Genomic DNA, 27,797 nt, shown 5'->3' with positions numbered 1-27,797 from the left:
CGACTGGATCAGGTTGCTCGGAGCCCCAACCAACCTGATTTTGAATGTTTCCAGGGAGGGGGCATCTACCACCTCTCTGGGCAATCTGTGCCAGTGTTTGACTGCTCTCATCATAAAAAAAAAAATCTGATATCATGCTTTAAATAATAATATTCAGATTTAAGTTTTTATTCAATAACTGGCCATAAAAATTATATTTGGTTACCATGCAAGATAATAATGCTGGCAGAGTCAGTCTCACGATTTGTGCATTTTCTGAGATCAAGCTCATGAATCCCCATTAAAGCTGTGTCTATCGGACCAGTGCTGAGACCTGGAGTAACATCAGCGTTGTGTTACAGGGTGTGTAGCAGACTGCCTCGCCTGTGTTCCTGCACTTTCATAGTAACGCATAAAAACTCTGCATTTAGTAGGATCCCTGATGTTTTTCTCCTTAACTGAGTTAGCTACCTGGAATTTTTGCCTCAGATTGCTCTGTAATATGGCACCCAGCCTAAGAAAGGATTTATGAAAGTCACAACTTTGTCTACTTTCTACCTATATTTCAGGACACCAAGGAGAGAATAACCATTTGTACAGCAATCTGCTTTTTTAGAAATCAAGGTATGGAACGTATCAAGAAAGATATACAAGCCTGCAAGCCTAGGTGAAAGATATGACACTTATGATCCAGATCTCAGGACTAAGCATCAAAACCCATGATACATCCTCTTACTCCCCTGTCAACTCCCCAGAAAAGTCAAACTCCACAAATCCCCCTTTTGCTTGTGTATTTTCTGTAATACCTCGCTCCAAGAAAAGTTCTAGCCTGAAACATTAAAGAGCAGTGGCTTAGCAAATCCTGATGCTGTCCCCTTTCTTCCTAGAAAATAGTTCCTACCTTCACTAGTCAGCTACGCAAGATGCAAACACTGATGACTGCCCACTTCGAAAAAGGGGAGGTTCTTTGACATGCCCTGAATGTCATGACGAAAATTCAGCCATGTTGGCCAAGTCCTGCTTCCCACTATTACCCCATAGCTAGACCCAGTCTGTGTCTCCCATAGGGTGGGAAAAGAGCAGAATCGTTTCAGGACACTATGACCCAAATCCATAAATCCAATCGATTTTTGAGACCCAAGGTCTCAAAAGGTTCCTTTAACTGAGGCTTCTGCCTCTTTTTGTCTCCAACCACTATTCCCTGGTTTTTGCTGCTGACTCTATGAATGGGGCTCTCTGCACCCTGCGGTCGCTCAGCTGGTGAGATGCCATTGCTTCTTTGTCTCCTGTGCTACCCAGCCTGCCATCTCAGCCTATGTCGTCAGCCTAAAAGCTTTCTTTTCCAACTTCTTCCAAACTCAGATATCTCCTTCCCATTGTCAATGATTTTATCTGTCTCCTGCATTACAATTGGGGATTTTTCATCATCTTTTGTCTCATTAACTCCAGCTTTATACAAATAAGGGCTAAAGTAACTGATGTATATGCATGCGAGCTTGAAATCATCCAGTAATGTCAATTCATAATTGCTATGCTCACTGTTAGGACACTAAAATGTTCTTGATTAGGTGCATGCATTATGTAAGTATTTTATAATTGTTATTAGCTAATTTTTATCTCCACTATTTATTTCTCTGAAAGAAACAAAATAGCAATTATACACTAATTTATGCTAATTAAATAGCATTTATGCAAGTAGTGTACTGTGTAATCAGAAATAGCACTTCTTCATTGGGAAAATGTAGTTTTCTGACTAGTGAACAATTATAAAGCATCTACTTGACCTCGAAGGATTTTTCTAACCCATTTGTTTTAAATGACATAGGTTTCTAATATTTTTAAGAAGTAAATCAGATTTGAATTTGGGGGAAGTAGAAATAATTCAAAGGCTCATAGATTTATGCCCCTTTTTACACTATTTATATCATTTCAGGATGATAGTCTTTTATGTATGCATAGGAAGATTATGAAACTTAACAGAAGTGTAAAGCTTCCTATCATATCTTTAAACATTTCCATTTGTCAATTGGCATTATAATAGTACATGTAGTATTACTAATACTTAAAATAACACCAAAAGCGCACTTTCGATTTCTGAGTTTTCAGAGTTCAGTCTCCACAAACAGAACTGACAAGTCCCTCTGTCAGCTACAGTTGTGACACAATGCAAGATATGTTTGTATTTCTGTATACAACACTGTGAAAAATCATGTATTTTTACAAACTCTTATAACTTCTGAACATCTACATGTATTTAGCAAACATAAACGAACTACATGTGGGAAACAATCCAAGCGGCAGTAGATACTATGTAAGAGTGTTAACATGTTATTAAAAAACAATATTAAACTTCCCAACAACCAGGAATGGGGATAAAATGAGAAACCAATAATAGATAACAAATAGGTCTAAACTATGTAACATCTGTTTTCACATTTTATGGAACAAACCAACAATTTACTAAGCTTACCTTTATTGACAGAGACATTGGTTTACTGTATCTTCCCACATTGTATGGGCTAAAAGTTGAATTCTGATTTCTCAGGAATTCTGGTTTCAGAATATAGCCACAGCCACCATTGTCTAGGAATTTTCCATTCTGCAGTTCCATTTGTACTCCCAGTGTCTGGAAGTTTAAGGCCACTATAAAAATAAACCAATATCAATTTTAGTGAATTAGAGTTGATACCATTTTATAAAACAACGCTTTGACAATAACAGTAAAAACAAAAACAGAAGAGATTTAAACATGTAGATCTTTCAACTCATTTATAAGACCCTGTTATTTCTCTTAAATTTAGCAGTATTCAATAATGAATGATTCATGCACGGAAGAAGTGCACTATTTAGAACTGCACCACATATTAAGCATCACCCTACAGATCTTTTTTACACTTCATTGTGTTGTGCGTTTTCCTTTTTCTTTCTAAATTAAACCTTGGAGCATATGAAATGAGAGATCTTTTTTCTCCATAAGGACCAAATTCATATACTGGTTTCTCTACAGTGGCAAGACACTGCACTCTGAACCTGCTCACAGAGTTCTGGTGCAGAAGGCAAAACCATATAAGTAACCTTAGTTATGCTGCAGAATTTGACACAAAAGCATGTCACCCAGCAGATAAAGAAGCTTTAGAGTTAGAATATTCAGTGCAAATACACAGAAGTTTATAGAAGTAGAAGCAATTTTAAAAGTGTGCTTAAATTTATGTGAGCAAACTCTCTTCAAGTTTAATCCTCCAGTACTGGTGTTTATTGTTAGTATACACCTGACATTCTCCTTCCCTTGGCAGCTCAAAACAATTTTAGTTTGCTGCAACAGCAAGAATAAAATAATAGACTTTTCATCAACAGGATATTGTAATTCATGAGATAAAGCCAACATTGAAATAGACCTGTTTAATGAAATTTTCCCCTATTCCAGTACATTGGAGCTTCCTGTCACATTCAAAATAGAAAATGCACAAGTCAAATCAGCGAAGTGATAACATGACATGTGTTAAATAGAAAATGATAAAAAATCATTACTTGATGGCTCGGCAAGAAAAAAAATGAAGACTGTAAGCAGTACAAGTGACTTCTCATAATAATTCAGGTAGAGGACCTTATTACATGTTCCTGTGAGATAATATAAATGTATTGAATAAACAACTGGCAGAATTCAGAAGTCCTTCTCTCGTGGAAAACAGAAGAAATTTGGATCTGTTTCACTGCAAAAATTATTTGTTTCTTAACTGCTTTGATGACCTTTTAAAAAAATTATGCAGTAAATGGCACAAACAGGAACAGATCTGTAGAGTGAAGCAGCTGGTACTATGGACCTAATGTTTGCATTACATATGTTTTTGGTGGGGTTACTTCAAAAGAGCTCTACCCTGGTCCCATGGCCTCAATGCTGGTTAATGGCTGGAATACATTAAGTGCTCCCAGAGTGCATCCTCTGTTTCATCTGAAATGAATCCCATCTGTGCTAGCTAAGATTGCTCTGCAACATGAACTAACATGCAGTAAGTAGGAACAATTGAGAACTTTGCCTAAAAAAACCCCAAACAAACAAAAAACCCCAAACCAACAACAACAAAACACAATGTGCACTTCTGCTTTAAACTAAATGCTGATGTAGATTCAGGCATAGGTTCTGTGTCAATATGCAAAGGAACTTTAAGCTTATTTTGCCTTTCATGACAGAAACTAAATTTCAGAATGTCCATATTGCCCATTGCACACCATTGCCTTTTTGAAAGAGGGTAAGTATTCTCTTGGTGTAGCTTTGGCAGCGGTTCACAATTTTTTTTTTTGACTTAACATACTATCCAGAAATAGACCTAAAATGTGGTGCTGTATGACCCCTGTTGTATCTTAAAACATTGATTCAAGCAGTGCAATGAATGCTACAGAGCTTCAACCCTGAGGCTGTGTTAAGTCTAGAACCTGGCATGATCTACAGATAACCCAAGATCTCTCAGTCCAGAGGTAATTCCTAGGCCATAATTTCAGAAAGTGTGGTTCAAAAAGTGCAACTGAAATTAGGCAAATCTAACAGTCGTAGCTCCAAATAACGGCTTCCACATGATGAAATAAATTACATGATTGCACATAATGAGACCGTTGCTAAATTTGCCAAGCTTCATAGGCTACTAAGCAGGAAAATCTGATTTAACAACAGAAACAAGCAGAGAAGAATACTTCACATTTTATCACATTAGGAAAATTGCTTTTGCAACACAAGTGAAGGGTAATGTTGTGGGTTAATATCTTCAAATATCAGCACTGTGTTTTTACTCAATTTGATTTTACCTTAGAATTAGTTAAAAACACAGAGAACAGTAGTTTTAATTCACTGGCTGATTTCCGGGTATTGCGAGTTGTTAGTCTGATTAAGGTAAGTGAATGTGGAATTTTGTATTATTCTCTGAGATGCACATCTCTACTACAACTGTGTGCAAGGTTCATAGGTCCTCCTAGGACAATGCTTTATGGTGTTCTGTTGATGCTCAGTTTTCCTTTTTAATCAGATGCAATTATAGCCTTACACTTCTTGAGAAATGGCCAAGTTCATAAATCAAACTTATGTTTTCTTTTGTCTAGCAGTGTGGTCTTAGCAATATCTTTCTGCGAGGAAAACAGAATTTCTACCCAAAGTTTCATTTCAGTTTTGCTGAACTCAGGAACAAATCTGTCAATAATATGCTTTATACTGTTGTTTATGAAACTGTAGAAATTTAATGCACGTATGAAGAAGGCTTTAAACTGCTGGTTTCTTTTGGAAAGAAGCCTGAATATGCTTGCTACGAAACCATGTGAACAGTACATAATTGTAACGTATGGTTTTCATGGGGAAGTACAGACACCTGAATTTTAGCACTACGTGAGTTAAACTTTCTCTTCAGTCTTTCAGTGAAGCACCAAATGGCTTTTGATATTGGCATCAAAATCAAGACAGCAGATCAAAACATGGGCTTGGAGGACAACATGAGCAAAGGAATTCCTTAGTGTGATTTCTGCATCTGAATCAGATCCAAGTCTTCCTGAAACCATGAGGCCGAATCTCCTTCAGAACAGAAGTATTTGCCATGCCAGTCTTCTTGCAAAGTACCAAAGCTGCCATGTCTGTCCCTGTTAGCCCTGGATGTAAATAACTTCATATAGCAAATGCAAGTTAGGAAATAGCCTAGCTCCAAAAATGAAACAATCCATGATGCACAGAGGAATACAAAGGGTATATTTCATCCCAAACCTCTGTATCACAGCAGCTAACGGAAGTCAATCCCACAACTAATTGCAGAACTAATCACAATCAAAGTATTCGAATACAGTACCTTCCATAAGCACTAACATTCAAAACATAATTGATTTTTAGACTGAAAGCAAAAGCTTTTGAAAACCAAAGTGAGCACTAGGGTTCTTAGATTTCTAAGAGACCATGATTTGAAGGCAGCTGAAGAAAACTGTGTGTCTTTTGTCTGTGATACTGCCTCTCAATTAATATTCCTCTTGGGAGTTTTAAATCATCATTTTTTTATTTTTTATGCTTTGCTTCCTGGTTATGTTAGCTCTGTTACAACCCTAAGGTTTGATATATTTCCTGCATTTGAAAGGGAAGATTTTAAAATGGATAGCCACACATTTGTCACCAATTCTCCTTAAAATGAGTTACTTAATTGCATTTTATGCCATTTAAAATCCACATCAAAATGACTGAATTTTATGCAATCTCCAAAAAGATCATATGCAAAAAGCACCTGGTGCCAATGTTCCTATCTCCATGATTTACTTCACTCATGTGAGTCTAATAGATATAACAGATCCCACTTCCAACCCTTTGATTAATCTTGTTGCCATCCTCTCAGCTCTTTCCAATTGTCTATGTTCTTAAAATGGGCTGCTCGCAATGGATGCAACGCATCTTCTGTGCCTTGGATATCAAGGTTTTCGCTGAATTCCACACAGACTGGGAAATTCTATGAAAACAGGACCATATCCTAATGATCTGGCACATTTTGTCTTTGGTTATGAGACGATCTATGTGATTGAATTTGAAGACACTGCATTCATTCTGCATTAGCACTCCCAGCTGAGTGTTGACTGTCTCTCCTTTCTTCTCACATGCAGGTCACAGCTGCACCCAAACCATCTCTGCCCAAATATACAGAAATATTTTCAGAAGTCCTTATGTGACTGGTAGTACACATTACTTTTCTCAAAGGGATGGAAGTGGCTTTTAAAAAATTTCATCCATAGCCTGAATGAAGGGCATGCTAACTGAGTATGAGTTGACCCAAAATGTGGATGAAAAGGGAGGATATTCAGTCATCAGATTACGTTGAAACTAACTTCAGACATCTGAAGGAAGGATAAAGTGCAACAATGACAAATTGTTGCCTGTTACGTATACCAGGAAGCAAGCATTCATTTAGCAGAAGCAGCATACACAGCAGGAGGATCTCTTATCAGCAGTAAACAAATTCTATGAAACTAAAATACCACAATATCTTCATCATCCAATTGATAAATATAACACTGATTTCTAAGCCCTGTGCAAACTTTAACTATCACAGTATCCCCAAGTACAAATAATATTTCCCTTTGAGTATATGGAAAATGTTATTCAATCTAATACCAGTCTGATGGAATTTGCGTAAGAGAATCCAATGCATACTATAGTACCCTGTAAACCCTTCTCACTAACAGCAGATGTAAGAAGGATAATGTGCTCTATCACCAAGTAGTCAGAACAAGTAACCTGGCAAAATGGTGGAACACAGTGGATTTTAAACACCTTCAGTCTATCTGAGAAACTAGAAAGACTTCCATCATAATTAAGACTCTCTGCCAAAGTACACCAGCCTCCTCAGGCTGCTCTGAGCCAGCGCATTACTTGCTGTTCCTGTCCTGTCTTGACATGTCACTCTGATCCCCACTCTGGGTGCTTCTTAATTCAGGCTTGTGGACATACTGTCCAAAGCCAGTCTTATAAGTGTTCTCAGCATTTTCTTTGCCTTGGTCTTTATGAGTTTTTTTAAATTTTTATGCAGCTGTAGCCCTCTTGCAAAGCCAGTGAATAGGTGAGATCCCACCCAAACTTTATGAGCAAGGACTTCATGTTTACCAGAAAAAAAAAGGATAGAGTGACTGGTTGCCTTACAATACACAGGAGACTGAACTGTTTAGTATAGATTCTGGCATACAAACTGTCTTTCATCTCTTTTTCTGATCAAAAAATTTGGTCTAACTGTATGTATTTTCTCCTCCTCTTACAGAATAAAATGGGGTTTCAGCTATTCAGACTCCAAATTTTATTAAGCTTAATTGTAATTTCTGGCTTTGCCCATCACTGACATATTTTAAAATGTATGCTCTTATTCTACAAAAACTTCATTTATGAACGACTTACAACATGAGGTATTCTGCCTTACTAAGAGGGACTACTTTTCTGAGAACTAAGAAACATGTGTAACTGTCTGACACATCATGCTCAGCATGTGCAGTCAGTCTGTCCTTATTGTCTTTGGGAAAATTCAATACTGTTGCTCTAAAGAGACTGGCGTTAGAAATGTTATGAATCCAGCCATTCTAATGTTCATAGTTGCTGACATTTTTCCTACTTAATTACAAGTACCTCTACCACAAAATAAATGTCAGGTGATTAAAAATCATCCATTGTCTGAGTGTATCTGCAACTGGTTTCAATTAGGGATCGTCTCTTGTGTGGTTCTCATGGGGAAAGTACCTAAAGCATTTCTGATCAACTATCAAGTCTAAACTCTAGATTGATTTTTGCTATTTCATTAATGTGTCAGTCTGAAAGTTACACTGCAGTGTGAGTCTGAGCATCTTTTGGTTTTCATTTCACTTGTTTTACACCTGAAAGAGATACTTTTCAATCATAATTTTTAAAATCTGTTTGACTTGTGCTTCTTTACAGAACAGTGTATATTATCAGCTTCCCTTTCCTGCTTTAGACTGGTCTTTAACATAAGGTTTAGAACTGGGTCAGCAAGAAATTGAGAGACAATTGTGACCCTGCAATTTTTCTGTTTTTCTTGAAAATTGACTAGATTTCAGATAAATTATTTAGCATTGTACAGGTTGTCTTCAGATGTAGTGAAGATAGCTGGAAAAAATAATGATAAAATGAAATTTCTGTGCGTGTTTGCTTTTAAGTGAAATTTCGGTATCTATTACACACACCAAAAAACCCTGCCTAAAAAGAAGCAGGCTACAGAGTAGCCCAAGAGCTTTGTCATAAACCTGGCAGTTAGAGACGTTCCTGCAAGGGAAACAAGAAACCTTTATTCAAAACACCTTTCAGCCAAAGGAAAGGTGAGTGTGTTTAGGCAGCTTCATATATCCGGGTGATATTGTACCACCTAACTTGTAGCTGTCTACACACGTTTTAGCTGCCCCACTACAGCTACTGAGCATCTAGTCAATGAAGTTTAAGGGACAATGTAACCAAAAATGGGTCCATACTCTAAGTATGACATTAATCATATCCCTGGAGTCTGCAATTCTAATAGCTGTCCCATTGGGTTGAGGACTTATGGGAGCAAACAGAAAGAGGTGAAGCAACCCTTTTTTCAGGGTTCCATAAACCATGACGGCTATTACAGCTGTGGATTTTTTTCCAACTACATGACTTTGTTGAAAACACACTTTTTTCTTTGACATCCATGACTCAGTTGTAGGATAAGACCTCAGCAAGCCCCAACAAAGAATGAGCTCTAGACTTGGACGATAGCTGTTCAGAACAGCCTGGGTATGTTTTCACCATGAGGTCAGACCTGTCCTCTGCCTTTGAGCTAAAGAGGTATTTTAGTTTGGAACGAAATCTGGAACCCACTTTGGAAAGATAACTGAAGATCTGTTTAAAGGGTGGAGACAAACTATTAGGCTCTTAGATGCAGAATGAACAAAGATGAAATGCTGTGATATATCTCTTTTCCATACCATAAGCAATATTTAGTCATCTGCAAGTTTTTAAGGATCACAATGCTAGATTAAGAGTGTGCACTTAGTATCTGACAGCAACAACATATACTGCAAAGAGCTTTGAGGTATTTTAATAACCTAACCCGACATAAAAATGAAAACATTAAAGCATGTCATTTCACAAATTTCACAAGAAATTCAAGCAACAACAATTCAAAGCTATAATGTAATGAATATTCTCAGTTTGTTTCAGATGTTGCATTAGCTGTTGAAAAAAGCCATGTTATAGAAAATGCTTGCTTTTATATTTTTTGTAAGACTTTTGATGTGTTATAAAAAAAATTGAGTAAAAATAATAACAAGAGTATAAAACTATCATGCTGAAAAACTAATTAAACCTATAACAAGAAGTAATATTACATCATCTTGCAATAGAAGAGCCTGTGTTTTTCCATCAATTCATTTTCATTACTTCATAAATTCCTTTATAGATTTGACACTCCATCACATATTCTAAAATGTACAGCGTTCAGTAAGATTGTGAGAATATCTAAACTTCCCATGATCAAACATAATCTCTTTATTTATAAAAAAAAAATCAGTCCTGTTGTCTCCAGTTTTGCCATTTGTCCATCGAGAAAGGAAAATAGTTTCAAAGAACACAAGCAACAATGAAAAACTCGAAAGTAAGTTAGTGATCCTGTGCCTTCTTTTTCTTTATGAGGTTTTTCCAAAGTCTGCCTCTTCTTGAAGTGTTCACTCACTTAGAACCGAAGTAAGGTCAGACTTGATGGTCATTTTAAGTTGCACAGGTGAGGCATACCAGGATCTAAAGAAGTGGGTTTCTTTTCCCTAGGTAGCTTCAGAGATTAAAATAAGAACTAGTTAGAGATTTCTGCAACACTCATCTTTTTATGCATTATCTTTTGTCATATTATTGCACACAAGATTTAGCCACAAAACAGAAGTGATTAAATTGCCGAGCTGCATTTCGATGTCACAGGCCAAAACAAAACCTATAATAAGAAAAAATCCATCATACAAGTAGTGGAACCTGCACAGTAGCATATACATTTTTATAAATGCTCCAGAAAACAAATGCTCTATATAGCCTCTTCTAAAACCGAATTCTATACCTGCCATACCATGGTTTTCTCATGTAATGTAGGACAAGTTTTGGTCATTCCTGTAGATTGTTTTGATACATGGATAAGGTTATCTACTGCATGCAAAGGACATATTCAAAAGGATGTTTAAGTCTTTCTATTTTTATTTTCACTCAGGTTTTCTTTGGGTTCCTTTTGTTGCTCTGTATTTTTCAGTCAGTATAATAGAACTGATATCTGTTTATTTAAATAACTGTCCTGAATTTTCTATCCCTGATTAAATCTTTACATTCCATTTTATTTACTAAATAAAAAGAAGATATGGGTATGCCAAACCAGTTCTTTCCAGTGCCACACTGCAGTTGTATGCAGGAGGCATACTAATTTTCCCAGACTAAAAACAGTTATTGTAGGTGTTTTTTTCCATAAGACCTCTTTGTTCACAAAATCTATCCTGTTCTTATGAGTCTCAGTTTTCAGAGAATGGACTGAATGCACAGTGATATCTAAAAGCCATTTTATGGAAACTCTGTACTTTTTACTGTGGTTTTTAACTTGCCTTCCTCTGGAAATTAGATTTGCACAATTACATAATTCTCGTCCTCAGCACCAACAAATCTTGAGCCTGTTGGACCACTTCATCCTGCTTTAGCTGAGTGCCAGGCTGCTCTGAGTTAATATGTTCCAGCCAATTTAGAGAAAATTGTTGGCAAAGTACAGAAGAGCACACTGGTTTGGGCCTTTCACTAAGGGAAGTGAAGGAATAACTCAGCTCTCATCATTTACATGATGCAGAGGCCTGGCAGGTAGTATTATACATAGGGATATATATTTTCTTTGCCCAGTCAGAACAGTTATGGCTGTTAGAGGAACTTAAACATAAGTGAGAAGGGTAAGATAGCAGATGTGAGGAGGGTTAAAGGAGCTGAGGAAGGGGAATAGGTGACCTTGGAGAAATCTGAGAATCTGTCCTGTGAACAGTTTCAGGATGTCAGTAAAAGAGACCTGGAGAGATTACTGCTGTGCATGGGATGCCAAGTGCAATGGTAGGGAGACAGGGAAGGTACATGGGTTATATGGACATTGGACAGACATAAAAATTTAAAAATCTATGTAAAATCAGGGGAAGGACATCAGCAGAAGAGTCACTGAGTGGAGCTTTGGGAGTTGCATTGTGAAGCTCATTTATATTTCTGCCAAAGAGTTATCTAAAACAGATTAGGGAATCAAGAATAGATCTGACATGCCTTGCAAATAATATATATGGAGAATTGCTTATAATTAGCTTATTCCCATGAGAAAAATGTTTCTTTAAATGAACATGCAAGTGATGTGACCAAGAGGGCAGATCTAACAACTTCCTGCATATTTTTAATTCTTCCAGGAAGGGGCCCGAATTCCCTGCACAGCAAAAATCATATGTTTTGTATACTAATGTTTAGAATGACTTTCCATAAAGTATACTATGAGTCAACAGTCAATGTAGTCATTCTGAAAGACCTCAGTCCTATTTGAGATCTAACAAATGGATATTCTTTGCAGAGATCAGTGTGGAGATTTACAGGCTAGTAAGAAAACTAGTAAACTGCAGTATGAGAAGTCTGAGAGATTAATTCCATTTTAAATGAAGGACACCTGGCCAGTGCTTCCTCTAAGTGTAAAACAAACTTTCTAGTTTTTAATAGCGATGTGGATAGCATACAGAGACTGCACCACCCCAGGAAAATAATCCAGCAATAGCATGACATTAAGCTAAAAGTGAGGATCAACCACAAGGACAGAATATAATCAAACCAATTTCAAATTGTATGGTAATGGTGAGATACTTCCAGCAATAGCCTAGCCCAAGTCCAAATCTGTACTATAAATAAACATTCATAATGACACAGACACAAACAAAATTTATACTAACTAGTAATTTCTTTACTCCTACTGTAGTTGTAAAACTATACCTCAATACAACAGGGAGGATGAGAAGCAGAATTTGTAACAATGAAAGAATGATGGGGAGGTCTGAGTTCATTTCAGTTCTTTCATGGAACAGCCAGCACCGAGTGGCCAAATTCATGCAATCATCTCCCTAGTCCTTGTTTCCCACACTACCTCAATGTGTGGCACCAAAAGCATGGCATAGCTCGGGATGGGAACAGCAAATGCTAAGAAATTTAGGCTTAGGGATGTCTGCCACAGGTTATGGTCAGGGCCACAGACATGGGAACAGCAATCTCTCAGCAAAAACTGAGGCATGATGCTTCTTCCAAGTTCTATAAATGTAGGAGAGTAGCTCGGGATACATTAGGGTGTTAAAGAGTGAATGGTATGCAAGCGCATGATTGGTTGGAAAAAAACATTTCTGAGAAGGTAACTTGAAACAAAAGATATTCTGGGAGCAGAGAAATGAAACAGGGGAAAAAGGAAGCCTGGATCAAGGGTGCACATAAGCTCCAGGGCCCTACAGGCAAAGTGAAATCTGTACCCCTCTCTGTATGAGGGTGTATTGTAATACAGCAAGGTGACACCGCCTTCATCTCTCAAAACGGGGAGCCTACAGCAAACTGCTCACCCCACAGTCTCCCTCAGGTGGCTTTGGTATAGAATCAGAATAAAAGACAGAATATATATATGAATGCAAAAATATTGTTCTCTACCTAAGCCTGAAGAAGGTGTATCAGACTGACGTAAAAAAATATCCTGTAACTGAGAACCTTTGAAAGTGAAGTACAAAGAAGTTGAAAACAAGATTGCCTCTAAAGCCATTAAAAAGGGGAACGTGCTTACAGGTGAAAAGTTTTCAAAGCCTGCTGGGTAGAAAAGTCATGCTTATTTTTAACAATTTCAAATTAAATACTAACTTGAAGTGAAACGCAAGTTATTGTTATTTCATTGCTCAGGGCACTAATATGCTTTGTGCTGGAAACTGAGATGCAAAATTTGCTTTGCATCTGTATAGTCACTGGAGACTCCCAGCAGCTCCCAGCTCTTCCTGGGTGTTCTGCTGACCAGGAGTATCTGAGTGCTTCTTTGCAGCAGCATATTATAATTTGGGAATTCTTGGCACCCATATTAATTTTTGCGCCCACATCTCCTGCATCTGTGCAACTCAAGTCACACAGGACCATTGAAAATCCACAGGTCCTTCAGATGAGGCTTCCATTCCTATGTGAAAATTCCTGTATCACACATATATATCTTTTCATCACCTCTTTTAATTCAAGATTATAGGACAACCTTAGGAAAAAGCAAATGTAATTGCATTCCAACAGTTACCACCTTTAGCTAAACAGGCAGCTGCTTCTATTCTCTTGTTAAATACCAAGTAGCTATAAAGAGTGCTACACCTCAGCTGAAAAAGACCTTTTTTTAAAAAGAGAAATAATAAAGAAGAGAAAAAATGGAAAAAAAGAAAGGGAAAAAAAAAGAAGCAGCAGCTACCATTGCCATTTTCTTTTATGAGTGTGCTCTATTTATAACTTTGCCACAGCTGACAAATAAGCACAGAGGTTATGGAAACAGATTAATACAGCATAGAAAAGAATGCAATCTATTTGCATTTTCTTGAAAAGTATATTGCTTTTTTTTTTTTTTTGCAGTACAGTGCTTAATGCATAGCATGCTCACTTGTACCTAAAAACCTAAGGTAACATAGTTAATGCCATAACTTCAGCCCAAACAGACAGGCAGTAAAATATAAGTTATCATTTAGACTCTCTTTACAGACACCTACAGATAAATATCATAGAATTATTAATAGAAAAGGAGATGATATACGAAGAAAAAGAAGAAAATTATTTTTTTAACTGTTGAAAGTTGTTTATATATAAGCTTTTGCTTCAATGTTTTATAAGAGAAAATCCTTCCTTGTTTAATCTTAGGGCTAGGAGTAATACAAAATAGGGTTCAAAGTTTTAAAATGTTGTATTGTTGTTCTTTGTGTTTTTATTAGTATCCAATAGAAAAAAGGTAGTTTAAAGGAATTTATAAAATATAAAAAATTGGTATATTTGGGATAATATCTAGCTATTTAACAGAAAGTGATATTTATAATTAGGGCCCATTTGTAATTAATTAGGGCCTATTTGTAATTAATGAAAATAATTTGTAATTAATGAAAATAATATTCCCATTAATTATTCTATACCAGAATTCCTGTATTCCAGGCTGAAAAAATACTAGGATATGTAAACTGAAGAAGAAGCTTAGATAACACAAAATGAAAGTGATGCCACTGAGGGAAAATACGTAACTTATGTAGCACAAAACATATTACAGGAAGGAAAACTCCTGTATATGTATAGTCTCCGCAAAGCCTGAAATACAACAATCTCTGCAAATGTACATACCCATTTGACACCCCACATTCCAGAACTCTTGAGGATTATAATTTGAAGAGGTTGTTCTTGTTCCTTTGGGGTAGATCCTTGTAATGAATCTTGAAGTATGTGAAACAAACTCTTTAGCTGAAAAAGAGAATGATAAAACCTTGGTTAGAAACACTTTATTAATAAAGAGATTCTATTTGAATAAGTAATAAAAATATAATATTATAATCCAGCAATTATTTTGTTTTTACATAATCAGTATATCATATCAATGTATTTCTCTTTGGGACATTTTTATGCATGTTAATTTTAGTACATGGGCCACCAAGATATGGCTAAAATTCTATTTAAAACCTTAATATTTTGTGTATGTTTAAATCTGCTAGTATTTCTGTGAATAGTACACACTTTTATTAAAGGTTTGATAAACAAGAATCGTTCCTTCATGGAAATACTCTGTTTCTTCACCCCTTTGTTAGGTAAATACATGATATTTACACTAAAGTCCACTGTGTTCTCATGGAAAATTAAAAAACACAAACCAGGAAACAGATCGAAAAGCCCACTCATTCTTTAATAGTTCAACAGGAAAAAAATCATCCCCAAATGATCTTTGCTTAATTGCTGTTTTGATGTTTAAATTAAATGAATGACTATTCTCAAACCAGTGAACAACGCATTTCTAAAAGATGCTTAATTGCCTCCTTTGTAATCTTCAGAAGGTGTTAACTATTCCAGTAAGTTGATTTTCTTCCTCCTAGCTGTGTTCCCTCCCACAAAGCTGTAAACTACACAGATGTGGAAAACTTCAAATGACTTCTAGCTACACTATCCCTGTTCAGTAATTAAACAGAAAGCTTTACATTTCCAGGATCATCCGTCTGATCCTTTCCATCCTCCCGCCACCCGCCTTTCTTTTTTAATAGAGCTTCTTCTGCATTCACTGGATTGCTAGAGGGACCAGCGAGGACTTGACTATGGATGGCTGGCAAAAGCCTACTTGTTCTGACGCCATTCAGCACCATTCACCTAACCAGTCGTTGAATCATCTCCACAAAAGTGAGGAAGGCCCAGAATGAATGGGCCTGTGGCAGCCTACATTCTCCTGGTCAGTGATCTCTGTTCTTTACAGTCCCTTAAGGCAGACAACAGGAGTTAGAACAGCAGAGGCTGCACTGTGTTGGCTGCACCAAATGGAGACGCTCCAACACAGAATGAGTTTAGAATAATCCAACTTGGCTGGTATGAAAGATCTGGTCAAATGGAGCAAACTGACTGCTGTGGGGTTTATTCATTCTGTCAATGAGTATTCTCTTATCTGCAGCTATCTTCAAAGCCAGGAGTTCAGCATGCCTGACTCCAGTGAATACTACAGACCATACATAGCGGGTGTGAAATCTGTTCCACAGATTTTCGAGTATTGACTGTAATTTCTAAATTATTTGATGTACAAAACAATGAATCAAAGATATTCATACATTTTGTACACTATGTTAATATTTGCTCTTATAAAATTACATTAAATCAAAACAAAGCTGTTTCAGTTTTCCTCACAAAACCAACTGAAATACAAAAATGCAGTGCAAATGACAAGATATTTCTAAAACAATGTTATAAAGACAACCAAATAAAATTGGACAACATGTGTTTCATAAAATTTTAACACTTCCAGTAGCTAAGAAGTGAAGCATAGCAACATTGTCACTTTTACCTCATTAAACCAAAAGAAATTACCTGCATGTTTTACAAATCTTCGTGCTCGAGTCTCTCCAATTGAATTATTTTCATAGCACTTCTGATTAATTAGGGAATGCTCAAAGCTCACAAACTTCTGAGATTTGGTGTAAATCACAAGGTCCGACAAGGGAATGGCAATTTTTATCTTCTTCATCTAACAATAATAATATAAAATAATGGAAGAATAAAAAAATCAAAATAGCACATATTTTGTTATTATTATTAACAATTCAGAAGAAACTATCATTTTGGATGCATAAAGCATGGAAAAATGTGTAACAATTAATGAATAGTTGAGGTTAAGATATGACTTTTGATAGTCATATTGAGCCAGTCAGAGACAATTAAGAATATTGTCTCTGTGTTCATCATGGCAATTTTCAGGTGAATGGGGAGGCTTCCAGTGCTTCCTGGCACTGTGTTCTGTTGGACAGCTTTATCGTTTCCCTCCTTCTGAGGCTGGTATGTAAATTAACATAATTTTTCATGGCTCATTTTCATTACTCATAAATACATGTCCAACTTTGTATTCCTAAATAGATAAAGTACTAGAAAAGTTGTACCGGGAGGAAGTACTGGGAGGAGAAAAAAAAAAGAGCAGGAGAATCTATACATCAATAGCACAAACTCAATTACAAAATGGAGAATAACAGGAGAATATTTTACGATGCCAAGCAAATCAATTACAGGTATATTCCTCCAAGCGTTGCTCTGAAGTTAGGAAAATTCTGTTCTTCTTAATTAAGATGAAAAGTTTTTTGGCCAGTGTCTTTGTTTAGTCTTGCACCATTGCCAAAGCAAGCAACAGCAAAGGCTGCTGTACATTGAAGTGACTGAACTTTCACTAGGGTCTGATCTCTTAAACTCTGGTACCATGTGACCTCTTCATTTTACCTAGCATGAACTTGTGAGCTAATCAGTGGTAGTATCCAGTAAAGAGCTGGTGGCACTAATAATATTTAGATTTCATTAGAGCTTTTGAAGGCAAATTCTCATCTAACAAAATAATGGGATTGCCTGCTCGTGGCTCTTAAACTACACAAAGTTCAACTGGTGCTATGTCCCATGAGGAACAATAAAAATCTACTGGCACAGAGCTCGTGAATAATACAGCTTTCTGGATGTGGAAAGCAGTGACACAGCCAAAGCCAACAGCATCATTAGGGTATCTTGGGTGTGGATTCAAATGCTGTTCCACTCTCCAACAGAGCAATAAAGTAGGACCTCAGATTAAATACTCCCACTTCAATAGGGTGTGACCCCGGAAACCAATTTCTCTCCTGCCTGTGAAACATGACCAGACATCTGTTGTTGCTGCTGTTGATCAAGCTGTATGTGGTATACGTTCTGGTCTGTAACATGATGTTACAGATATATCTGACGCTAGTATTTGGAAATTTGGCCTTCCCTGTTCAAAAAGGACTCCATCCTTCCTCAAAATTTTTCCTTACTGTTTCTCTGTATCAGATGGAAAGAGAAACAAACAAAGATCTTGACCTTCAAATGACTTAGAGAAAAGAGGCACAGAGAAACAGACACTGCCTCTCAACGAAACCACTGAGCCCTGAGGAGCACTGCCAGTCTACCCGCATTCAGGTAATCAGAGCAGGATGCACAAAAGTGACTGGATACGGAGTGCTGCCTGCCTGCTTAAAAAACTTGAACAAGGCAGTTTGAACCCTGATTGAGCAACAAATTTCAATGGTAGAGAATTACTACTTGGTTAAAAAAATGAGTAAGTTCAATCTGACTGTCAAAAAGAAGATTACATCCAATTTTTACACTCTTTTTCAGTAAAAGAGTTTAATGTTACGTCTCCACATGACAAATGTAAAAATACCTTTCCTATTAGAAGTGCTTAAAAATGTTTTAGTGCACCCAGAACTCTACACCTGATTTCATGCATAAATCCAGAACAGAATAAAATAGGGAAACAGGAACTCTTAAAAATCTCCAAGACAAATTGGTGGACTGCAGGAAGAAGTAGTTCTTTCTGTCCTTCATCATCAGGAACAGCTATGAGTGTTCTCTATGCATAGCTCCAGGAGGGCAGCTTTATCTTAAGTCTAGTGTGACATTGAGCACCTGGGACAAACGCAAGACATGAAAGTGAAAAATGCAGGTGGAGTTTAGGATGGGAGCACAGGGAAGGGTTGCTTTTTAGTTGGATGCTAAAATATACTCTGTTTGGAGTGTCTTGTAAGAATCAGGAACACTCTGAAACCTTGAGTTAAAAAAATATTATTTCAAATTATATTGCTCTAAGTAATTTTAAAGCCTACCTTTTAAATTTAGTCTCTATTTTAAGATAATATATTTCTACTTTTTAAAAAAAAACCTGGCATACATCTGTGTGTTTTCTAAATTCTGTTGAGAACAAAAGTTACCTTTGTTTTTTTTCGAGGTGTAGCTGGAGGTTTATATTCAATTTTTCTTTTTACGGCACCACTCTTCGGGTAAATGGGGGCTTTGTCATCAGTCTCATCTTCGTCGGACAAATATTCACAATCAGAAATTTCGCCTGTCTCACCATGACTGTCAAGTTCTCTCCTGAGCATACTTTCCTCAATTGTTCCAACTTTTTTATTTTTTACAAGTATTTTGAATTTTAATGCCTGTGGAAAAGAGGTTAAACAGTAGTAACTAGAATTATATATGGACTGATTGTAGGATTTCATATCTAGGTATTGTTTAACCCACATTCAAAACTGTTTATTAAGTACAATGAAGTGAGGTAACACAATGACGTGAAGACAGTTATCAATGAGGCAGAAATCAAAAACAAGTAAAACAAACAGAATTTGGAGATCAAAGTACACAACAGAATGTGAATATCTAACCCCATGACAGGAAAAAAGGCACTCTACCACACAGATACACAGATGCTGAAACACTGAGCAAAATTAAGGTAGGAAATTAAGTGTCAGAGGTAACGGCCAGGTAAGACAGAGGAGGTATACTTTTTTACTATGCATTAATTCATTTTTATATATAGACTTACAGACCTGTATCTGACATTAATTTGATATTTTTTTAGCTCTCATTGCAGCTGCTGGAATTTTGTTACCCTATTTGATTAGTGCATTTGTGCGCATCTGTCTGGCGTACCAAATTGAAACTTTTGTTGTTATGTCATTATGCAGTGGATCTCACCTAGCCAGGGAGATTAATCAAGTTTGCCATTTTGTTGCTTAAGTAGTTGCTCTATTTTTAAATGGGCATGTTTCAACTTCCATAATACAGAATGTAGGAAAAAAATCCACTATACGTTACCATTTCCAATAAGATGGCTTTCATCTATGCACCTGTATCCTATGAGTATAAATTTTACTTAGATTTATGAAATAATATTCATAGTAAAACAGCTATTACGTAGCAGACATTCAACTCTACCTCCTGTACACAGGAACTACCAGTGAGTAACAGGACTTATTTTGGTTCTTGCATAAAGTGATCCACAGAAATATTGCTAACGTTTCACATGCATTAGTGAAAAGGAAGGCTAAACTGCTGGGAAGATTACAGAAATGAGGAAGAAATACTTACACATTAAGTAAAAGATAACTGAAATATTGTATTTTAAGGTATCCATTAAAGAAATATGAAAAGCATGGATGATAGAAACATATACATATAAAACGAAATCTTTATAACAGAAACTCGAGCCTTAGGCAAAGAAATAGACATTCCATTTATTTACATTGCAATCTCCATTGCTGATAATCCCCTTATCACTTCAGATCTTGTATTAGTAGTTTGTCAGTGTGCCAGTGGAATGAAGTATCCTGTGCTTAATATCTATCAATGCCATGCTATTGTAAAATTTGATTAGTCTCTCTGCACTGGTGATTCAGAATAAGGATGCCCTTTAACATTTCCTTCATTTCTTATTGATGCACTAAATTTTTTTCTGTGATATTTTTAGAAGAGTTTCAATATGAGTAATGCTACCTATATTTTTAGAGAGTCCTGAATTTTCCTTTGCATCTTGATACTTGCCAATAGTTAAAAGTAATTCTATCCACTTTTGGTGGTGTATTTTGTTAATCATAGGTGAGCATTGTTTAATGCTACAAATGAAAAAAAAGACCTGGTATACAAGGTGTGGTGGTTCAGCCCCCTGCTCACACCTGGCGATCCCAGAACCAGCCACCATTGTAATCTCGCTTGCACAGCAGGAATAGTTAGCCGGTGTGCAGTGAATCGGGACGACTTGGCACTTCCCTTGTCCTTGTACGAGAGCAGTGAGTTCGGCCCGTCGGGCACTCCCTGACCGCACCTGGAACTCCTGATGCCTGGAGTCGCACCCGCCTGGTAAATGTCAGAACTGTACAGTCTGGGTCATACTGGAATTGTATAGTTGCTGTCTGCATCATGTGGATTGTGACCAGGATGGAAAAATACTGATGCCTGAAGTCAGTCAGCTTGAGACCCTACAAACAGCAGCACCAAGGAAGGCCCTTGGAGCTCTTCTGGTCCCAGAAACTTCCTCTGAGTGGGATGCCTCTCAGAGTAATTTGTGAACTATTTGGGCTGATCTCCTTGAGACTCAACCTTCACCCATCGAGAAATCATTTGATTTGAAGTGAGTATTTCACTGAACTCAGGGGATTTTTTATGAATGTGTACGCACGGGTGTGTGTGAATCCATTCAAAACATAATATTCTGTTACTGTGATTGTAATAGCAAATTCTTTCTAATCACTCTGTAAATGCTAAGTTAACCAGTGATCAGTAGCTGCTAAATCCCTGTGATTCTCGCTCTCTTTAAACTGTGAACACATCCTGAGTTGCTGCTAAGCATACTCCTTAGTCATAACCTGCTGTGGTCTAAGGGCGGGTCTGGATCCAGCCGCACCTGGGCTCCTCTCTGAGCAGGAGCTTAGAAAGCAAAGGGTCCAGTCCGAACCTGGTGACTCAAGGGGACGGTCTCCCTATCCCCTTACACTTTTCTTTTACTCTGTATAAATCATTTTCCACTCAAAACCTCCTTTGATTTTGTATTCCATTCATTTAAGAGGTAATAGCTTGAACCTGGCCAACAACTTCTGTTAGATCACATTTTCTAAATTTTCAGTAAAATCTTTTTTTGCAAAACCTTTGAGGGATCATTTAAGCGACCTAGCCACTCTTTCATGACACAAGGGAAGGAAAATCTTTCTATGGATATATTACTGCCTTCTGTATGTAAACTGGCTTCAGCTAAAAAAAGACCATAGGCTGTGTGATGAAATAAAAATGGGCCATGATGTTTCAAGTCAGATAGTTTCTAAAATTCTGGTTGTGAGTTGTATGCAAATACCCTGAAGTAGGACAAACATTTATCTTTTTTTCTATAAAGATAAGAGTTTAAAATTGCAGCTCTTTTAAAAAATGGTCAGAGAACATACTCTAACAAGAAGAAATTTTGCTAACGTTTTGGCCAGAAGCAGATTCCAATAATAGTTAACCCAAATCACTAATAGTGAGCCATGGTCTGAAAGAAGACATACCACAGATGCCAAGTCTGAGCTTCAAACAGATCTTCAAAAAAACTTCTAACAAACAGATGTTTATAAAATTAGCGACTACGTGAAATTTGAGTTCTTTAATTGGTAACCAGCTGTGCTAAACATGTGGCATGTTTTTGTACAAATGTCTAAATCTTTTAAGCAGATAATGAGCTGAAAATCTGAACATTCACTATAACTTCTGTTTTCTAATTTCAATATGATATGATGTTTACTATGTACTTATATATAAAAAGTAAGCATATTAAAAAAAATTAATATGTAAAACATAATAGATCTTCCTTACATAATGGGGCTTCAAGGCTGGCATAAGCAAAAGCCTCCAAGTACAATCAATTGGAACAAACATAAATGAACAAAACTTAGTTCTCGTACTAAATAGGCATTCTGCTTAGTGTGATGTACAACACAAATCGGAACAGCTGAAGTAGTACAAGACTTCAAGACAAAATCACAAAAACTTTGGAATGGATCAGGCAAACTCACCTACTGCAATTAATGTAAAAAGGGATAAAATTCTGTCCTCAGAAATGTAGGAAACTAACCTTCGATTTGGGTCATGAGTATTAAAAAGAGAAGACTAGCTTCCTCTATTTTAATTTAGCATATTATTCTCTCTTGTCTTCCCCTGACCAGTTGTAGGTGCTTAGTAAGAGGAATATCAAATCCTGAAAATCTTGCTAAGTAACAAGGTTTAAATCACTTTAAAGTTTTATATAATTTTCTTTTCAAGAATCATATTATTGTCTTAAATACTGATATAGGGTAAAGATGTGACATCTTACATGAAGCCTAATAGGGGGGCAGCTTTTGAGGAACTGACAAAACTTATCTTGAACGAAAACAACAGGACACTATTGTTAAGTACAACAGTTAAAAAAACCCCAACATCAGCATTTTTCAATGATTCAATATGATAATCATGCTTAGTAAAAGTGTGAATGAATATCTTTTTGGCAGCCTTATAAATCAGTTATTGAGATATTTCAAATCAATACTACCAGTAATATCTGAGTTCTAGTGAAATGGATATTACTTATATCAGAAGTTCCTTTTTAGCTATCTCATAAATAGTTTTCATATGATACAGTTATCTCGTGAGAAGTCTCCTACATTGGATATTCCAGTTCTGTGTTGTGCTCTGTAGTAGACACAAAATACATGACACAATCTTTCTAAATGTTCTTTTCTTAAAAATACAAAAAAAGAAAAGCATGCCTAAAGAAGAAAAACATGCCTAAAGAAGAAAATTGGAAGATGTGACACTGGCAGATTAATTTTCTGGACAAAGTGAAAATCTGACACAATCCTGGGTGAAAGTGTATATGTTCTAACACTCTGTCCTTAAGAACTATTTTGCAAGATCTTCTTTCTCGTCTACCAGAAAGAGTCCTACTTGGAAACCAAACCTCAAAGATAAAGAGAGGATCTATTTGTTAATGGCTCAGAGGCTTAATCTGTTATAGCTGTTGGCAGTAAGATTAGATCCCATTGAAAAACAGGACCTTTAGCTGGCAATGCCTTGTCCTGTTTCACAGGAGGACTCCACCAGGTGTAAGAGAAATATGAAATCACACGTAGACTTTCCCAGCTACGCAATCAAGAAGACATCTGACAGTAGTCTTGGAGAAGGTTTTGGTGCAGATGATTTTACATTTCTTAGAGACTTTCAAGGCAAAAAATTGGTGTGTAACTCATCTGCAAATATGTTGCAAATAACACTTTAACCAGCCTCCTGCTCATGGTTCAAGAATCTGCAACAACTCAGAGTAGCAAGGGCCAGCAGCTGCACAAGGTAACCCAGGAGCTGAGGGTGACAACAGGGCAGGCATGGGGCAATGACCTCATCATCTAGGGCAGCAGCAGGACAACTAGAGCAGGTCTGGTGATAGCAGGCAAGTTCAGGAAGCAGTCCAGTCACAGCCAGACAAGTCACGGGGCAGGTCCAAGGTCAAACCAGGAAGTCATAGCATATAAGTAAAGAACGGCTGAGTTTGGAAGGGACCCCTGGAGAGCATCTAGTCCAACCCCTTGTACAACACAGGTTCAATAAGAGTTAGGGCTATTTTCCATCAGATTTTGAGTATCTCCAAAATGGACACTCCAGGCAACCTGCTCCAGTGCCTGACTACTCTCACAGTAAAAATTCTTTTTCTTATGTTTAAATGGAATTTCTTGTATTTCTTGTATTTCTTCACTGAGAAAAGCCTGGGCTCACCTTGCTTTTTCTAATGATGTCCAACATAACATTATCCCACTTTGCCGCAAGGGTACCTAGCTAATTCATGGTCAACTTGTCCAGAAAGACCCCCAGGTTCTTTTCTGCAAAGCTGCTTTCCAAACAGTCATCTCCCAGCCTGTACAGGTGAATGGAACTATTCCTCCCCAGGTGGAAAACTGTCAGCAAGGCAAATCCAGGAACAGCAAGTTGCAAGGACAGGCACTACATGCTTACAGTGTAGCTCAGGCAAGGACCAAGGATAACAGCCTGAGCTAAAATGCAGCTGCCAAGCCGATGTATGAGAGTACATAGGTGGAGGTCTCAAATGAGGGATCTTGCTCACAATTTAGCTGTTTTCATGTAAGGCTGGTCCAAGGCTAAACAGCTGTCCTGTATCAGAGATGGCATTGTACCTACGCAACTAAATCTCTGGTGACTCATTTGAAAGGGAATCCAAAGGATTATTACAGAGAAATATGTTTACAGGTTGGTCAGGATAATTAGTCTGCTGTACTCAGGGCCCCCATGCAGAGATTCCCTACCACAGTTCAAAGTTCCAGGAAGATACCTTGCCGAAAGAAGGATCTGATTTAATAAACCATCAACCTAAGACCTACCTGGCTGATGATATAAGTATGGCAGTGTTTTGGTTTTAATTACCTTATGAAGTTACCTTACAACATGGGGAAGATGTTAACAACATGTAAGTGATTGTCACATGTTCAATACATTTCTGGGGAAAGCATATTCTGTCAAAAGACTGTAAAGTAGAGCACAATGCCCCTAAACAATGTAGGAATCAGATGAGGCTTCTGTAAGTTCTCACTGGAACCTAGAGAATCCAGAAATTTTATGATAAACAATACTGATTTTCTTATTTTTTAGGTCATCAGCAAGGCATGCTACATTTTCAACATCTTTCTTCTAATATTTGTAAAGAATAGATGCCATAGATTGAAAGGCAAAACAGTGGACTGGAAATGTTATTGGCTTGCTAAGAAGCAAAGATATTTCTGATGCAAAGACTTGGTCAAGACATTTGCATATGTGACTTGTAGGTCAAAACAATAAGAATTAATCTCATCACTGAAACAACAGAATTAGATATGCTAAAGCACTCTTGATCTTGAATCTCTGAGTGAAATTTTCATGTCCTACTCTTTCAATAACAAGAAAATAAGAGTATAAAACCCTAGAAATATATGGGAGAGGAAAATTTGGAGCTAGTGAGACTGAAAATTGAATCTTACAGCCACAGGTTAATCAGACTATTACCCTTTTGTCAGATGTTACAGATAGACAGTAAGAACCTATTTCTCAGAGGTTATAGACAGCCAGGTACAACCAAGTTTTGAAAGTTTCTGAGTGAGACAGGTCTTTACAGAGAAGAGAAGAAAGTGCAGTAGCAATATGAACATTTAGACATACACTCAAATGCTATATCCAGATGTCGAAGACTGTGCTACTTGATTCACCCAGACTGGTGCGTTCTGGGAAAACACTGACTGCATATGTAAAGCTTCTTTGTATATTGAGTAGATACAGGTGAATAAAAAGTTGAAAGAGGAGTCCTGGCTATGGGTTTAGTTGTTTTTCCCCTTAGTAATAGCATTTAAAATGCCCAGAGAGTAAGTATAACGTGGTACTGGAGACCTTCCATGAGTCTCTCTCAAGGAGAGTATTAAATAGGTCATTTTATTTAGATAGTATGCCTTTAACAGCTGCGGGGAAACCTTGTTGGTTGTGGCCAGAAACACTTCTGTTCTACCACAACATAGTAATTTATCTTGCAGCTATGTGGTTAACATCAAATATGACTTGTAAAATAACAGTAGTTGCCACTTCATCTTCTGTTAACAATGCATCAATATCTGTCTCCAATTTTGTGACAGGAAACCTTCAAATAATGAAAAATTGCTAAGCAGTTCACGTATATATCATGCCAACAGTGTAAGGTAGTTTGATGAGGAACAAACCTTCATTAAAAGTATCAACGCATTTACATTCTTTTTTGTGTGTTACATTTGAGGCTTACTTGTTTCTTTCAGTAGTTGTCAAACCCAGTAGAGAGGAAAAATTCAGTAGGAGAAGTAAAAATTGATCGCACTTCTGGGATTCTAGTATTTTCTGAATTCATCTACATATCGCTGCACAAGACACCACATTCTGTCACTTTAAATCAGCATAATCCAGGAGTGCTGGTGCAATCAGCAATGATCTCTGGCACCAGTCAGTGATGACAAATATAATTTAATGTGGGAACTGACTCAAAGGACCTGATATTCCAGCAAATATTAAAGGAAGTTCACGAAGCTTCTTTAGAAGCACCATAGAGGCTAAGACTGAGAGGAGAGGATTGTAGTGGGCCTGTTGCTTTGGGTAGCAAATATCTGCATGAGGAAGAGGTAAAAGGATAGATACGGTAGAAGACGTTGGTGAAGCTCACAGGTGGCCTCATTTTTTCTTATTGGATAAGGGGTGTGTGAAAGAAAGAGTCCAAAAGCCTTCTCTTTCCTCTACTCCACATGCAGAGGATGAATTGTCTGTCAAGATGCTACAAAATACAGAAATGTTCCAGGGAATTAACAGTACTAGTATAGTCAGCTGAAGGGTGAACACATGACTGAGGCCAAAGAGTTAAAAAAAACCTCTTTCTGGGTTTTGTGTTTCAGGGCAAGCAGGTGTTGAGAAAAAGCAGGGAGCAATAGCTTTCTGTAACCATCCAATTTTCTTTACTGGACCTCCTTGTGATTTTCACTTAGACTTACAATGGTAGGAGACAGCATGCATGAGCTGTGGTCCAAGGAAGCATCTAAGAATGGGTTTGCTCTGCATTTTAATCCTTCTTCCAGACACACACAATCATCTCAGCTGAAAAAGCTGTAGTTCAAAACCTACTTAGAAAAGGAAGTAGGAGAATGATCAGACAACAGAGGGGAAAATAATTTCTGTGTAGATCTTCAGATCTCCAGGATCTGAATAAGGACCTGTAGTTGGCAAATGTTTCTGTGAAGTGTTTGGACAAATTATGTGGTATTTCACTTCACGTACAGACAAGGGCACCGTTTGGTTTGAATCTTGACGAACATTGAGAACTGGATGTTAAAAGGAAGCCTTGCATGATATGCATATACCCCTTCATTGAAGGAGCAAAACTAGGAACAGCAGCAGCTTTAAGACGAGGAGGATGTCTCACCCAAGAAACGTAATGTTTCAGTTTTGTGTGACAGGGAGAAGCTGGATGATGAAGGTTCTTGCCAAAGAAATTTGAGAGAAAAGGGAAGGAGGGCTGTACTGGTTAGTCCACAGCCAAACCTTTGAGGGATCCTACAAGCAAGTTGCTAAAAAATGCCTAGCAAAGAAGGCAATAGCATCAGCACAACAGGTAACAACTAGAGTGATCAATAACTTGTGATGCAGATAATCAGAGGACTTGAGAGATAGAAATATGCCCTTTACTTATAGACATGTGAGGCACACGTGACAGTAAAGA

At 37.2% G+C, this 27,797-nt stretch overlaps 1 protein-coding gene across 1 annotated transcript in view; it reads right to left on the bottom strand.

The window, feature by feature from the left end:
- The window catches only part of PLCZ1 (phospholipase C zeta 1), a 57,300-nt gene that overhangs the window by 5,561 nt on the left and 23,942 nt on the right, over positions 1-27,797 (bottom strand). The window contains exons 7-10 of the mRNA XM_009942996.2: positions 18,961-19,188; positions 16,571-16,727; positions 14,858-14,974; positions 2,450-2,622 (exon numbers count right to left, since the gene is read on the bottom strand). Coding sequence (XP_009941298.2) covers positions 2,450-2,622; positions 14,858-14,974; positions 16,571-16,727; positions 18,961-19,188 — 675 coding nt within the window. The remainder of the gene's footprint in view (positions 1-2,449; positions 2,623-14,857; positions 14,975-16,570; positions 16,728-18,960; positions 19,189-27,797) is intronic.

The sequence above is a fragment of the Opisthocomus hoazin genome, chromosome 1, assembly GCF_030867145.1.
Source record: "Opisthocomus hoazin isolate bOpiHoa1 chromosome 1, bOpiHoa1.hap1, whole genome shotgun sequence".
NCBI classification, from domain to species: Eukaryota; Metazoa; Chordata; class Aves; order Opisthocomiformes; family Opisthocomidae; genus Opisthocomus; species Opisthocomus hoazin.
This window is presented reverse-complemented; position numbering and strand designations above follow the sequence as displayed.